Below are 17,215 nucleotides of genomic sequence, written 5' to 3' on the forward strand. Positions count from 1 at the left end.
CAGAGGAGGCTGAGATGCATAAAATTGAGGGGCCTAGATCGAGTGGCTAGGCGGGACCTATTCACCTTAGCAAACGGATCAATAACCAGGAGGCATAGATTTAAAGTAATTGGTCGAAGGTTTAGAGGGAGTTTCAGGAGAATTTTTTCCATACAGATTGGAGGAGTTCTGGAACACTCTGCCTGAAAGGGTGGAAGAGGCAGAAACCCTCATAGCATTTAAAACATACTTGGATATGCACTTGAAATGCCATAACCTACAAGGCTACGGACCAAGAGCTGGAAAGTGGGATTAGACTGTACAGCTGTTTGTCAGACAGCACACACACACTGGGTTGAATGGCCTCCTTCTGTGATGTAAATTTCTATGAAAACTAGAATTGTCTGTTCTGAATTTCTATCCTGCATTCAGTGATGGTTTTTCTAAACTCCTTTTACAGGGCATTAGAAGGGGAGGATTTGCAGATGGGAAACTCAAACATGACATCACATCAAGATCTGACCGAGTTACTCCATTCATCTGAATATCATCTGCCTTTGAATGTGGAAGAAGAAATGTTTGTCTGTTCTGTCTGTGGGAAATTATTTCAAACATCAGTGTGACTGGAAAAGCACCGAGACACACACACACACACACACGAGTGAGAGTGTTCCAGTGCACTGATTGTGGAAAGAGCTTTAACCAGTTACACAGCCTGAAAAAACATTGCACCATTCACAGTGGGGAGAAACCGTACACGTGTTTTGTGTGTGGATGAGGCTTCAACTGATCATCCAACCTGGAGAGACACAAGGACACTTACACTATGGAGAAACCGTGGGAATGTGGGGACTGTGGGAAGAGATTCAATTCCCTGTCTGATCTGGAAACTCATCACTGCAGTCACACCGGGGAGAGGCTATTCACCTGCTCAGAGTGTGGGAAGGGATTCACACTGCCATCCCACCTGCTGAGACACCAGCGAGTTCACACTGGGGAGAGGCCGTTCACCTGCACTGTGTGTGGGGAGGGATTCACACGGTTATCCAACCTCACTTCACACCAACTTGCTCACACTGATGATAGACCTTTTAAATGTTCTGACTGTGAGAAGAGCTTTAAAAGCACAAGGGATCTACTGACACACCAACGCAGTCAGTCTGGGGAGAGACCATTCACCTGCACCGAGTGTGGGAAGGGATTCACTCAGTCATCCAACCTGCTAAAACACCAGCGAGTTCACACTGGGGAGAGACCGTTCACCTGCTCCGTGTGTGGGAAGGGATTCACTCAGTCATCCAACCTGCTGACACACCAGCGAATTCACACTGGGGAGAGACCGTTTACCTGCTCGGTGTGTGGGAAGGGATTCTCATTGTCATCCCACCTGTTGACACACCAGCGAGTTCACACTAGGGAGAGGCCGTTTACCTGCTCACTGTGTGGGAAGGGATTCACTCAGTCATCCCACCTGTTGACACACCAGCGAGTTCACACTGGGGAGAGGCTGTTCACCTGCTCTGACTGTGGGAAGGGATTCACTGATTCGTCCAACCTGCTGAAACACCAGCGAGTTCACACTGGGGAGAGGCCGTTCATCTGCTCCGAATGTGGGAAGGGATTCACTGATTCGTCCAACCTGCTGAAACATCAACATATACACCGGAGAAAGACTGTTCCCCTGCTCCATGTGTGGGAAGAGATTGACTCGGTCATATACCCTGCGGAGACACCAGGGAGTTCACCTGCTCCCTGTGTGGGAAGATTGACCTGTTCATCCCACCTGCTGAGACACCATCAAATTCACGTGTGACTGCAGGGGTTGGATTCTGCTGTTAATCACATCCAGGACTGAACCATGTTCATTCTGACAGTTGGAGTTTGTTTCTGCTCATAATAACCCTAAAACTGGGCTGGATTTTAATATTTTGATATGTCAAGCAAATCAACTTTCTTTCAAACACACTGTCGAGCATTTGATGTCTCCAAGATAAGAGGAAACTATCTGATGTCCGATTAGACTGTTCCATTTTTGGGTCTTTCCTGCTTTCTAACTAGATTATTTCAGTTCTCATACTTTCGGTTACTCTCGGACATGTTCCAGCTTGTGTAAAGAATTGCTTCCTGTCATCACCACTAAATGGCCTAGCTCTAATTTTAAGGTTATGACCTCTTGTTTTCGACTCTCCCACCGTAGGAAATAGTTTCTTAATCTACTCCATCATCTCTTTTAATCGTATTACGCCTCAATTAGATCACCCTTTAATCTTCTATAGGCAAGGGAATACAAGCCGAGTCTCTACAACCTGCCCTCATAATTTATAAAAGTCATCACTAAGTACAGGGTAGAAACTCTGAACACATAGTTCTAGTTTCTCTGAAACATTCTTTCATCTCTTGTCCCTAAGCTGCAAGTCCCCCTTCTAACGCGCACTCTCCCCGTCACATCCTCTCTCTTTGAAATCCAGATTCAAATCATGCTCTGATTTTGCTCCATTTCACTCCTGAAGGTACTGCGTGATGTTGGGTTTCAGGCCCCAGTCACTGTTTGCCCTCAAACAGCTGCATAATGAGGGGAAATCAATCTCTGCCTTTAACTCACAGCGACATGGAAAAAGGGAAATGAATGATCTTTTCAACACCTGGTCCACTTGGCACTGAAGTGTCTGAAACTCCACTGCCTGTGGAAAGAGCTTTAACATCACAGCAGGGAAACAAAATAGTGACAAATGTTAACCTGTTTGGTTGACAAAAGAAATCTTGCGTTAGTTTTTAAACCATAAATTGTTTAATGGGTTCACACTGACTCACCTGATTGTCTGACTCAGGTTCCACCCCTCAAGTTCCACGATTGGTTGCAGAACATGCCCTCTGGCCTCTCTCCCTGTTGGTTCCAAGTGCAATCAATCACCTCTCACCAACATTACACTGCCAGATGAGGTTCAGGGGCTCAGAGGAAAAAAATAAATGGGGCTTTGAAACTGTGTGGCGGTGTGAGCTGTGAGCGGGATGCTCGGAGGCTGCAGGGTAACTTGGACAGGTTAGGTGAGTGGGCAAATGCATAGCAGATGCAGTATAATGTGGATAAATGTGAGGTTATCCACTTTGGGGCAAAAACACGAAGACAGAATATTATCTGAATGGCAGCAGATTAGGAAAGGGGGAGGTGCAACGAGACCTGGGTGTCATGGTTCATCAGTCATTGAAAGTTGGCATGCAGGTACAGAAGGCGGTGAAGAAGCAAATGGTATGTTGGCCTTCATAGCGAGGGGATTTGAGTATAGGAGCAGGGAGGTCTTACTGCAGTTGTAAAAGGCCTTGGTGAGACCTCACCTGAAATAGTGTGTCCAGTTTTGGTCTCCTAATCTGAGGAACTACATTCTTGCTATTGAGGGAGTGCAGCGAAGATTCACCAGACTGATTGCCGGATGGCGGGACTGACATATGAGGAGAGACTGGATCAAATAGGCCTTTATACACTGGCGTTTAGAAGGATGAGGGGGAATCTCATAGAAACTTATAAGATTCTGACAGGACTGGACAGGTTAGATGCGGGAAGAATGTTCCCGATGATGGGGAAGTCCAGAACCAGTGGACACAGTCTTAGGATAAGGGGTAGGCCATTTAGGACTGAGATGAGGAGAAACTTCTTCACTCAGAGAGTTGTTAACCTATGGAATTTCCTACCGCAGAGAGTTGTTGATGGCAGTTCATTGGATATATTCAAGAGGGAGTTAGATATGGCCCTTACGGCTAAAGGGATCAAGGGGTATGGAGAGAAAGCAGAAAAGGGGTACTGAGGGAATGATCAGCCATGATCTTATTGAATAGTGGTGCAGGCTCGAAGGGCCGAATGGCCTACTCGTGCACCTATTTTCAATTCCTTCATATAAATCATTAATGTGTATGTTAAATAGCTGGGGTCCCAGCACTGAGCCCTGCTGCACGCCACTTGTCACTGCCTGCCATTCTGAAAAGGACCTGTTTATCCTGACTCTCTGCTTCCTGTCTGCCAACCAGTTCTCTATCCACGTCAGTACATTATTCCCAATACCATGCACTTTGATTTTGCACACCAATCTCTTGTGTGGGACCTTGTCAAAAGCCTTTTGAAAGTCCAAATACACCACATGCACTCATTCTCCCTTGTCCACTCTATTAGTTACATCCTCAAAAAATTCCAGAAGATTAGTCAAGCATGATTTTCCCTTTCATAAATCCATGCTGACTTGGACCGATCTTGTCACTGCTTTCCAAATGTGCTGCAATTTCATCTTTAATAAGTGATTCTAACATTTTCCCCACTACTGATGTCAGGCTAACTGGTCTATAATTACCCATTTTCTCTCCTTTTTTTAAACTGGTGTTACATTAGCTACCCTTCAGTCCATAGGAACTGATCCAGAGTCGATAGACTATTGGAAAATGATTACCAATGCATCCACTATTTCTAGGGCCACTTATTTAAGTATCAGGCCTCGGGAATTTAGCAGCCTTCAATCCCATCAATTTCCCGCTTTATAAGAATATTCTTCAGTTCCTCCTTTTCACTAGACCCTCGGTCCTCTAGTATTTCCGGAAGGTTATTTGTGTCTTCCTTTGTGAAGACAGAACCAAAGTATTTCTTTAACTGGTCCGCCATTTCTTTGTTCACCATTATAAATTCACCTGAATCTGTTTGTTTTTACTAATCTTTTTCTCTTCACATATCTATAGAAGCTTTTGCAGTCAGTTTTTATGTCCCAAGCTTTCTCTCATACTCTATTTCCCCTGCCCCCCCCCCTAATTAAACCCTTTGTCCTCCTCTGCTGTATTACAAAATTCTCCCAGTCCTCAGGTTTGCTGCTTTTTCTGGCCAATTTATATGCCTCTTCCTTGAATTTAACATTATCTTTAGTTTCCCTTGTTAGCCACGGTTGAGCCACCTTCCCCGTTTTATTTTTACTCCAGATAGGGATGTACAATTTTTGAAGTTCATCCATGTGATCTTTAAATGTCTGCTATTGCCTATCCACCATCACCATCAAGTATCACCCGTCAGTGTATTCTAGCCAATTCACGTCTCATACCATTGAAGTTCAGGACCTTAGTCTCTGAATTAACTGTGTCACTCTCCATCTTAATAAAGAATTCTACCATATTATGGTCACACTTCCCCAAGGGGCCTCGCACAACAAGATTGTTAATTAGTCCTTTCTCATTACATATCAGTCAGTCTAGGATGGCCAACCCTCTAGTTGGTTCCTCGACATATTGGTCTAGAAATCCATCCCTGATACACTCCAGGAAATCCTCCTCCATGCATTGCTACCAGTTTGGTCAGCCCAGTCAATACGTAGATTAAAGTCGCCCATTTATTGCACGCATCCCTAATTTCTTGTTTGATGCTGTCCCCATCCTCATTACTACTGTTTGGTGGTCTGTACACAACTCCCACTAGCGTTTTCTGCCCTTTGGTATTCTGTAGCTCCACCCATACAAATTCCACATCATCCAAGCTAATGTCCTTCCTTACTATTGCATTAATTTCCTCTTTAACCAACAACGCAACCCACCTCCTTTTCCTTTCTGTCTATCCTTCCTAAATGTTGAATACCCCTGGATGTTGAGTTCCCAGCCTTGGTCACCCTGGAGCCATGTCTCCGTGATGCCAATTGCATCATATCCGTTAACTGCTATCTGCGCAGTTAATTCGTCCACCTTATTCTGAATACTCCCGCATTGAGGCACAGAGCCTTCAGGCTTGTCTTTTTAATACTCTTTGCTATAAAGTGGCCCTTTTTGCTTTTTGCCTTGGATTTCTCTGCTCTCCACTTTTACTTTTCTTCTTTCTATCTTTTGCTTCTGCCCGCATTATACTTTCCTCTGTCTCCCTGCATAGGTTCCCATCCCCCTGCCATATTAGTTTAACCCCTCCCCAACAGCACTAGCAAACACTCCCCCCAGGACATTGGTTCCGGTCCTGCCCAGGTGCCGATCGTCCAGTTTGTACTGGTTCCACCTCCCCCAGAACTGGTTCTAATGTCCCAGGAATTTGAATCCCACCCTTCTGCACCACTCCTCAAGCCACATATTCATCTGCACTATCCTGTGATTCCTACTCTCACTAGCACGTGGCACTAGAAGCAATCCTGAGATTACTACTTTTGAGGTCCTACATTTTAATTTAGCTCCTAGCTCCCTAAATTCGTCTTGTAGGACCTCATCCTGTTTTTTTTTACTTGTATCGCTGGTACCTATATGCACTACGACAACTGGCTGTTTACCCTCCTCTTTCAAAATGTCCTGCACCCGCTCCGAGACATCCTTGACCCTTGCTCCAGGGAGGCCACATACCATCCTGGAGTCTCGGTTGCGGCCGCAGAAACGTCTATCTGTTCCCCTTACGATTGAATCCCCTATCACTATAGCTCTCCCACTCTTTATCCTGCCCTCCTGTGCTGCAGAACCACCCATGATGCCATGGACTTGGCTGCTGCTACCCTCCCCTGATGAGTCATCCCCCTCAACAATACCCAAAGCGGTGTATCTGCTTTGCATGGGGATGACCTCAGGAGACCCCTGCACTACCTTCCTTCCACTGCTCTTCCTGTTGGTCACCCATCCCCTATCTGGCTGTGTAACCTTTACCTGCGGTAAGACCAACTCAATAAATGTGCTATTCACGTCAATCTCAGCATCATGGATGCTCCAGAGTGAATCCACCCTCAGCTCCAGTGCCGCAATGCGGTCTGTCATGATCTGCAGCCGGATACACTTCCCGCATCTGTAGTTGTCAGCGACACTGGAAGCGTCCCTGACTTCCCACATAGTGCAGGAGAAGAATAACACATGTCCGAGCTCTCCTGCCATGACTTATCCCCTAGATTAGCTTAATTTGGCAACAATAATGCTAAAGGTTACTTACTGATAAAGAAAAGAAAAAAAAACTACACACCAATCTCCAGCCAATCACTTACCCCCTTGGCTGTAACATCACCTTTCGATTTCTTTCTACTTTTTTGCCTTCTTTCCCTGCTGCAGCTGCAACAGCTGGCCTTTGTAGGCCGTTCCGACAAATGATGTCTGGACTGTGCAGGAGTGTTGGCACCTGGTTACACAATGTGTCACTGGCTCGCTGCTCCAAATGCAGTTCTTCCAGTTCTTTCCAGTTTAAATAAGGAGTAACTGTTTCCAATGGTAGAATGATTGGTCTTCAGGGGACACAGATTTAAGGTGATTAGCAAAAGAACTAGAGACAACATGAGGTAACTTTTTTTACGCAGCGAGTTGTGTTCTGGAATGCACTCCCAATCGCTCAAGTGTTCACCTTCTATGCTGTTCAATTCTATGATTATGGCGGATGTCCATACCCAGAGTACTCCGCGCGGTGGAATATGCCCTATCTCTATCAGCTGGGTAGGGGGGTTCAGTACTTCTGAGCCCAGTAGGACCAACAATGTTAAAATTAGATCATGATATGGAACATTAGAATTTGATCATGATTTCTACAGAGGAAAATGGATGTACTGAAATTACTCAAACTGTCAAGGGAGGTGGGTTCCCTTCCCTGAAGGACATTAGTGAACCAGTTGGGTTTTTAATGACAATCCGGCAGCTTTCATGGTCACTTTTTTTCTAGTGTAGGCCCCACAAATGACCAAATTCTTTCAGCTCAATTTCACAACCTGTCTTTATGTTTTTGTGGGTTCTTTCTCTCACTCCATTTTTCCTGTTTGAAATTCATTTTACTGGGTAGTAAAAGGGAGCGATTTGTGGACTGGAAGCTCAAATCAAACATCACAGCGAGATCTGAAGTTATTCAATCCATCGGGATCTGAATATCGTCGGCCATTGAACGTGGAATCAAAAAACACCGTTCACAGCGGGAGAAACGGTAAACGTGCTCTGTGTGTGGAAAGGGCTTCAACCGATCCTCTGACCTGTTGAGACACCAGCGAGTTCACACTGGGGAGAGGCTGTTCACCTGCACTGTGTGTGGAAGGGCATTCACTCAGTCACTCAACCTTCTGAGACACTGGCGAGTTCACACTGGGGAGAGGCTGTTCACCTGTTCAGGGTGTGGGAAGAGATTCACTCAGTCATCCACCCTGCTGACATACCAGTGAGTTCACACTGATGAGAGGTCTTTTAAATGCCCGGATTGTGGGAAGTGTGATAAAAGTTCCAGGGAACTGACGTGCCATCAACGTATTCGTACTCACTAGAGACTATTCAGGTGCTCTCAGGTGGGACTGTGTTCAGGCTTTTATCTGACCTCACTGTTGTACACCAGCGCACTCACACTGGGAAGAGACCATTCATCTGGTCCGAGTGTGGGAAGTGATTCACTCGTCATCCCACCTCACTGTCCACCAGTAAGTTCACACTGGTGAGAGGCCGTTCACCTGCTGAGTGTGGGAAGGGAGTCTCAGTCATCCAGCCTGCTGACACATCAGCGAGTTCACAAGTGACTGCAGGAGTTGGATTCTGCTGTTAATCAAATCCAGGATTGAATCATGTTCATTCTGCCAGTTGGGGTTTGTTTCTGCTGATAAAGTCCAGTTACAGGAGTATTAATATTTGGGATATAGGTAAATAAATCCGTGTTACTTTCAACACATTGCTGTAGATTTTTGTCTTTCCCACCTGAGTGTTTCGCATCATCTGGTTGGAGCTCAGTAAGGACAATCTGGGGATCGGGGGGTGGGGGGGGGGGATTGTACAGTGGGAACAGAACTTCAGCCTGGACACAGTCCTTCAGGGCCACACTGAGAGGGCCAAATGGCACTTTGGTCCTTCTCGTCTCTCTTCACCGACAGCAAACTCTCTGTGTAGGTTAATCTTGACGTGTGTAAGGACCAGATGATATCCACCCAAGGGTGTTTAAAGAGATGGGACGCGTGCTCTGTGAACCCCTTGCCCATATCTTCAACAGCTCAATAGAGTCAGGGATTGTTCCCTGAGATTGGAAGGCAGCTCATGTACTTCCCATTTTCCAGATTGGGGACAAATCCGAGTCAGGGAACTAAAGGCGCATCAACGTGATCTTGATCACCAGGAAGATGCTTGAAGGGATTCTAGGAGATGCTGTTTTCGATCATGGGGAAAGGGAAGGGGCCCATTAGAGATACTGAACGCGGCTTCCACAAAACAAGGTCACGTCTTACAAACTAGCTTGAGTTTGTAAAGGAGTTGTTAGGCTGGTGGATGGGGGGAATCCGGTTGACATTGTCTACCTCAGGGATGTCAAACTCATTTCTTGTGGTATGTCTGATCCAATATCCTGGCACTTGGTGTGGGCCACATTCGGCAAAAGTTATTAACATAGGAATAAATTAAGATGAAATATATCGGAATTTACATTTAAATTTTATTCACTGCCGTTGCTCCTGACCCCTGGCATCTCTTAACTTGAGCATTTGTGTACTGACCCTGCTCAAACCATAACCACAAGGATATCTGTGCATCACTCTGACTGTGACCACAAGGCTGTGTCACTATCCCACACAGACATACCGTTTCCTTGTTTCACATCTCCATACAAACACCATCTCTTTACATGTCCCCTTTCTGTACAATTACAACAAACATGAGCAAGGGCCTGAGGCTGATTAAAAGAAATAACATAAGAAATAGGAGCAGGAGTAGGGCATTTGGCCCCTTGAGCCTGCTCCGCCATTCCACAAGATCCTGGCCTCAACTCCACTTCCCTGCCCGCTTCTGATAATCCTCGACACCCTTATCATTCAAAAATCTGCCTATCTCCACCTTAAATACATTCAATGACCCAGCCTCCACAGCTCTCTGAGGCAGAGAATTCCAGATTCACGAGGCTCAGAAAGAATTCCTCCACATCTCAGTTCTAAATGGCTAACCCCTTATTCTGAAACTATGCCCCCTAGTTCTAGATTCCCCCACGAGGGGAAACATCCTCTCTGCATCTACCCTGTCAAGCACCCTCAGAATTTTATACGTTTCAATAAGATCAACTCTCAGTCTTCTAAACTCCAATGGGTAATAGGCCCAACCTACTTAACCTATCTTCATAAGGCAACTCTTTCATCTCAGGAATCAACGTCGTGAACCTTCTCTGAACTGCTTCCAGTGCAAGTATATCCCTCCTTAAATAAGGAGACCTAAACTGGACACAGTACAGGTTAAACCTCTCATCCAGGACTCCCTTATCCGGCACCACCCCTCGTCCGGCACCATTCCCAGTCATTGGGTGGTGCATGCGCAGAACTCTGACCCACCCACCCAGCCCCCACCCTCCCATATTTCCATTCTCTTTTTAGGCACAACAGTGATGCCTTTCCTTGATGATTTAATGAAATCATTCACCTAATCTGAAAATCAACACACTTATTAGAAAGAACGTGATCAGCAGTAGCAGAAGCCCCTCAACCTAGAACACCTCTGGGCCCGCTGGTCCCGCCCACACCTCAGGGCCCTCTTGACTCACCGACACCTTGGGACCCGATGACACTTCAGAGCCCGACCTCGGGCAACCTCCTCCCCCACCGACCTTGGGCGACCTCCTCCCACCCCTTGGGCCAATGACCTCCTCTCATCTGACACAACCCCTCATCCGGCACAGGCCAGGTTCTGAAGGTGCTGGATAAGGGAGGTTCCACCTGTACTCCAGGTCTGGCCTCACCAATGCCCTGTACAGTTGTAGCAAGACTTCCCGACTTTTATCCCCCTTGCAATAAAGGCCAATATTCCATTTGCCACGCTTTTCATTGCAACAAAGGTAACACTGGGAGAAATGTTCAGTTAGTTTCCATTACAGGAAAAATGCAGAGCAAAAGAGCAGCATACTGGCATCTTAACAGTGTCTCATCGGCCTACAGGCTTTTGTTAAATACATTTGCTGAATGGATATAAATGTAAACCAGCTTTGCGTGATGCTCTATTCACACACATCGAAGGAGAGAGAGGGAGAGATGCTGTTGGGGCATACGCTAAGTCCAGTAGCTGAAAGTGATTAACCAACTAGGTTTTATATTTTGTGATCCTGGACCTGTTACCAATACCAGCAAAATTAAAGCCCATGGAATATAATGGACAGTGGCAGCATAGATACGAAATTGGCTAAGTGACAGGAAACAGAGTAGTGGGGAAAGGTTGTTTTTCAGACTGTAGAAGGTATGCAGTGGTGTTCCCCAGGGGTCGGTACTAGGTACCACTGCTTTTCTTGATATATATTAATGACTTAGACTTGGGTGTGCAGGGTACAATATCCAAATTTGCAGATGACTCAAAATTTGGAAATATAGTGAACAGTGAGGAGGATAGTGAAAGACTTCAGGAAGACATAGACAGGCTGGTGAAATGGGTGGACACGTGATAGATGAAATTTATCCTGGACCTGTTACCTGTTACCAATACCAGCAAAATTAAATCCCATGGAATATAATGGACAGTGGCAGCATAGATACGAAATTGGCTAAGTGACAGGAAACAGAGTAGTGGGGAAAGGTTGTTCAAAGTGATACATTTTGGTTGGAAGAACTAGGAGGAAATATAAATTAAAGGGTACAATTTTAAAGGGGTACATGAACAGAGAGACCTGGGGGTATATGTGCACAAATCATTGAAGGTGGCAGCGCAGGTTGAGAAAGCAGTTAAACAAACTTACAGGATCTTGGTCCTCGAGGTATAGGGTACAATGACAGAGGATGGGACGACCTTGGATTTGGACTGAAGGTGATGGAGGTTGAACAGTTTCCCGTTTGTTCTGTAGACTAGCTCCACTCCAGTGGGAAGCTTACTGAGGGTGTGATGCAGCACTGCAGTAAGGAAGAACGAGAAGAGCGTTGGTGCGATGTCACAGCCTTTCTTGACCCCGGTCTGAATGTGGATTGGGTCTGTGGTGGACCCGTTGGTCAGGATCACACCTTGCATGTCATCACGGAGCAGGCAGAAGATGGTGATACACTTTGGAGGGCATAATCCCTCACAGTTGACAGTGTCAAAGGCCTTTGTGAGGTCAAAGAAGGCCATGTGCAGAGGTTGGTATTGTTCCCTGTATTTCTCTTGTATTTGACGCGCTGTGAAGATCATGTCCATTGTGCCCCTTAGTGGGCGGAATCTGCATTGCGACTCTGGGAGGAGCTCTACAACCACAGGGAGAAGGCGATTGAGGAGGATACTTGTCATTGAATTACATGACGCAGACGACGCAGATGTCTGCGCGCACTCGGAGGCCGAACACCAAACCATCGTCAATACCTTCACAGAAGGGTAGGGGAGCATAGGCTTTACACTAAACATCCGTAAGACAAAAGTCCTCTACCAACCTGCCCCTGATCACACAGTACTGCCCCCCGATTATCAAAATCCACAATGAGGCCTTGGACAACGTGAACCATTTCCCATACCTCGGGAGCCTACTGTCAACAAGGGCAGACATCGATGATGAGTCCAACACCGCCTTCAGCTTTCGGTTGCCTGAGGAAGAGAGTGTTTGAAGACAAGGAACTCAAACATGGCACAGAGGTCATGGTCTTCAGAACAGTAGTGATACCCGTCCTCCTATATGCTTCAGAGACACGGACAATGTGCAGCAGGCACCTCAAAGCAGTGGAGAAGTATCACCAACGCTGCCTCCGCAAGATCCTGCAAATCTATTGGCAGGATAGGCGCACCAACATCAGTGTTCTCGCTCAGGCCAACAGCCCAAGCATCAAAGCATTGACTGGTCAATCAGCTCTGATGGACGGGTCACATTATCTGCATGCTCGATACGAGACTCCAAAAACAAGTGCTCTACTCGGAGCTCTGACATGGCAAATGAGCCCCAAGTGGGCAGACGAAATACTTCAAGGACACCCTCAAAGCCTCCTTGAAAAGGTGCAACATCCCACAGACACCTGGGAATCCCTGGCCCAAGACCACTCAAAGTGGAGGAGAAGCATCCGGGAAGGCGCCAAACACCTCGAGTCTCTTCGCCTGGAGCTAGCGGAAGCCAAGCCCAAACAGTAGAAGGAGCACACGACAACCCAAGCACCCCACCCACCTGTCCCTTCAAATAACATCCCGTCAACCACCATCTGCCCCACCTGTGACAGAGACTGTATTAGACTCATTAGTCACCTGAGAACTCATTAATGTGGAAGCAAGTCATTCTCGACTCCGATGGACTGCTTAAGAAGAAGCTAGAGTACAAAAGTGTGGATATTATGATGAACCTGTGTAAAATACTGATTCGGCCTCAACTGGAGTATTGTGTCCAAAGGCAACATAAGAAAAACATTTTTACGCAGCGAGTTGGCCCAGACCTGCAGTAATCACCGGGCAGTGTGAGCTGAGAGTGCGCTGTGGGGCAGCAGCGCCAGGCGGTAACACGGGAGGTGAGCGAGCTCCAGGGAGTGGGTTAGAGAAACTCTGGGAGAAAAGCACCGAGTGTGGCCCCAGACCCCGAGCCCCGAGCCCCAGGCCCCAAGGGAAAACACTCCACATTATCCACTTTATAAACACCCGGTGTGGTGGGCCTCAGGCCCGAACAAGAACCTACGGGTTCGGCGAGTTCACAAGTGACTGCAGGGGCTGTGTTCTATTATTGCTGCTGTTAATCACATCGCGCTCATTTTAATAGTTGGGCTTTAATCTGCTGATGTTAACAACCCCTATCACTGGGCTGGAGTTTAATATTTTGAGATTTCAAATAACACAATGTGTCGGTGTTTGATGTCACCAAGATAAGAGGAGACTAATTGATGTCCTGTTACCGACTGCTCCAATTTTGGGCCTTTTCTCCTTTCTAACACGATATTTTTTCTGTTCTCATACCTTTGGTTACTCTCATGGACAAGTCCCAATTCCCCATTCCTTCCAGAGTGCCTTTCCTCGTCTTGGTATCCAGGGATGATATCGGTAACATGCCCAGAATCACTAAACACAGAACCCAGTCTGTTGATCACTTTCAGCGTGTGCCCCACAGCATCCGTCTCACCTTCGATTTCTCAACAGAGCATCACACCTGCAAACATGGTTTCAATTTAAATTTGATTCCACTCAGGAAATGTATTAAAAAAATAAATACGTAAAAGTAAATTGATCACATCAAATAATTGGGATAGAGAGAGAGAGAGAGTTCACTGAGCAACAGTTGGTGTTTGCAACCAATTAGCCGTGTATATTTCCATTGTAGAATATTTAGATTAGAAATATTATGTTGGGATCAGAAATGTCGAAAGACCAGTGGTTTGTGCTTGCCACAGGAAGGCCACAGTGTTTTTACGTGCTTCTAATATTGATGCATGTTGAAGGAAATGCAGACTTGTGTCTCTGGACTATGTAGTAGCCAGGGACTACTATATTAGGTACTGCCTGCTCCAGTTTGTTGAGAGGTTGATGGCATAGCAAGAGATCCAGCAGTTTTAAGAATTTATCTCCAGTTATCTGCAGACATCGAATGTCACAGTGTCTTGACAAAATTGGACATTAGATTACGCTATTGGGTTAAATTATCGGGATCAATTGTTATAGAACTGTTACAGAATTGAATTCTTATAGAATGGAAAAGTAGTGAAGTTATGCTTATCCTGTATCGAACATTGTTAGACTGTACTTAAGACTACTGAATACAAATCTAGTTGCCATGTTAAAAACAAAGAATATAGATGCACTGGAGGGGGTCCAGAGAAGATTTACAAAGATGATAGCAGAAATGAGGGTATATCTATTCTATAAGGAGAGGCTGGGTCTCTTTTCTCTTCAAAAAAAAAAGGCTGAATGGTGACCTAATAGAGTTCTTTAAAATTATGAAAGGTTTTGATAGAGTAGATACAGAGTGAGTGTTTCCACTTGTAGGGAAGAGCATAACTAGAGGCCATCAATATACAATAGTCACCAAGAAATCAAATACGGAATTGAGAAGAAACTTTTTTACCCAAAGATTGGTGAGAATGTGGAACTCGCTACCACAGGAAGTGGTTGAAGTGAATAGTATAGAAGTATTTAAGGGGAGACTAGTCAAGCATTTGAGGGAGAAGGGAATAGAGAGTTATGCTGATAGAATTAGATTAGGACAGACGGGAGGAGGCTCGAGTGGAGTATAAACGTCAGCATGGGCTTGTTGGGCCGAATGGTATGTTTTTGTGCCGTCTATCCCATGTAATCCTGTTTTCCAAGACACATTGCTTGAAGGTGGAGATAAATGACTTGCATCCAAATGCAATTGTTACTTTGCTCTTCTTTGTAACATCACAAAGTCTGGACATAATTTGTTTGTGAAATTAAAATTGATGTGCTGTTCAAGCACATGAGGAGGGAAAGTTAACTGAAATTTAAGGGGATAATCAAGTTTGGTGTTTGAAAAGATCCAATCTATGTGGTCTTGCCCAAACTACATATTCAGAAAGAAGTTTTTGGAGGGAGACTGTTGTGTTAAAAGTAACTAACTTCCTTCATCTTGCAGACTGAATTGCTCTCTGGCATATTTTGTGGAATAAAATGTCCAAGAAGAGTTAAGTAAAAATGATTAAATAAAATTAAACAAACAAAATGGATTATAACTTGGAGCAAGTGGGAATGTTTGATCTATGTTGTAAAGATATTATGATAATATTGTATTTGACAGTAAAAATTCCTCCGGGGCTCATGAATGAAATGGTGACCACTGTATCAAAGTTAACGAGAGGAAGTGAGTGAAGATGTAAGGTGAAAACAGGAAAATTACACCATCAATTTGGACTTTTTCCTAAATCATTGTTCTTGGGTGAATTGGCATAAATCATCTGGGTGCAATCTGGTATTAATGCAAATTTTTGTGAAAGTCAGGGAAGTGTAGTAAATTGATAAGATTTCTCTTCAAGATGTTTGTGTCATTGCCTGTACTGAACAACAAGAAAACTGGATTTGATGGCCTGACCACTATGATGGGGTTTATTTTCTCTTTAAAATGTCTTGAATTGTGTGTTTATTTAAGTTAGGTGCAGTACTGGAGTTAATTGTGGGTGCTCAGCTGTTTCTGGTGAATTAATGTGGACTGTGTTAATTGGGAATAGATTTGTGTGGGAACATTCAGTGCTGAACACATTGTTGGGCTATGGGTTTGTCCTCAGTCCCAGTTAAGAAATGTTGTTGACACCAAATCTAGGGACTACTTACATTATGACACTAAATCAAGGGTCCACTTATACTGTGACACCAAATGCAGGGACCACATGCATTGTGACACCAAATTCAGGGATCACTTACATTCCGACAGGAAAACCAGGGACCACTTGCATTGTGATCTCAAATCCATGGACCACTTACCTATGACACCAAATCCATGGACCACTTACACTGATAAATTAGATTCAGGGACCACTTACACCATGACACCAAATCCAGGGAGCACTTACACTGAGAAACTAAATTCAGGGACCACTCACAAGGTGACACCAAATCCAAGGATTACCAATACTGTGACACAAAATCCAGGAACCAGTTACACTGAAGCACCAAATCCAGGGACCACTTACACTGAGACACCAATTTATATAGCGCCTTTCACTACCACCGGACCTCTCAATGTTTTTTTTGCTGCCAATAAAGTACTTTTTGGAGTGTAGTCACTGTTGTAATGTGGGAAACGCGGCAGCCAATTTGCGCACAGCGAGCTCCCATAAACAGCATTGTGATAATGACCAGATAACCTGTTTCTTTGTTATGTTGATTGAGGGATAAATATTGGCCAGGGCACCGGGGATAACTCCCTCGCTCTTCTTCGAAATAAATGTAGCATCATGGGATCGTTTAGCGCACTTAAAAGAGCAACCGGGGCCTCAATTTACAGTGCAGTGCACCCCCGACCTTCTGACTCAGAGACGAATGTGCTGCGCAGTGCTTACACTGAGACTGCAAAATTACATAGGGTATACGGCACATAAACGGGTCATTCGGACTATTTAGTCCATGCCGGCGTTTATGCTCCGCTCGGGAATTATCGAGCCTCAACATGAGGAATGGTAATCTTCAGCCCAGGTATAGGGGTTATCAAGATCAGAAGAAACAAACTCTAGCTGCCAGAATGAACATGGTTCATGCTCAAAGCAATCACGATAAATCCAGGTCTATTTACTAACGAGTGCTTCCAATGGTGGGGCTTTTCCCCAGCATTCACCGCGGGGGAGAATGTGCCGCACCCAGCCTACAGGAGCCTAGCGTGCAAGCGCGGGACCCGCCTTGGTTTGGAGCATGCGCGCTGCGTGTAATGGTGGATAGAGACAGTATCAAGCGGCTGCGGACGACTCGGTAAGAT

The 17,215-nt window shown here is 45.3% G+C and overlaps 1 protein-coding gene across 1 annotated transcript in view; it reads left to right on the top strand.

Moving 5' to 3' along the window:
• Positions 1-655: 655 nt before the first annotated feature.
• LOC139254085 (zinc finger protein 271-like) overlaps positions 656-17,215 on the top strand; it is a gene marked incomplete at its 3' end in the record, with an annotated part of 222,481 nt that continues 205,921 nt past the window's right edge. The window contains exons 1-2 of the mRNA XM_070873631.1: positions 656-981; positions 1,066-1,628. Of these exons, the coding sequence (XP_070729732.1) occupies positions 806-981; positions 1,066-1,628 (739 nt within the window). The remainder of the gene's footprint in view (positions 982-1,065; positions 1,629-17,215) is intronic.

The sequence above is a fragment of the Pristiophorus japonicus genome, unplaced genomic scaffold (assembly GCF_044704955.1).
Source record: "Pristiophorus japonicus isolate sPriJap1 unplaced genomic scaffold, sPriJap1.hap1 HAP1_SCAFFOLD_532, whole genome shotgun sequence".
Taxonomy (NCBI): domain Eukaryota; kingdom Metazoa; phylum Chordata; class Chondrichthyes; family Pristiophoridae; genus Pristiophorus; species Pristiophorus japonicus.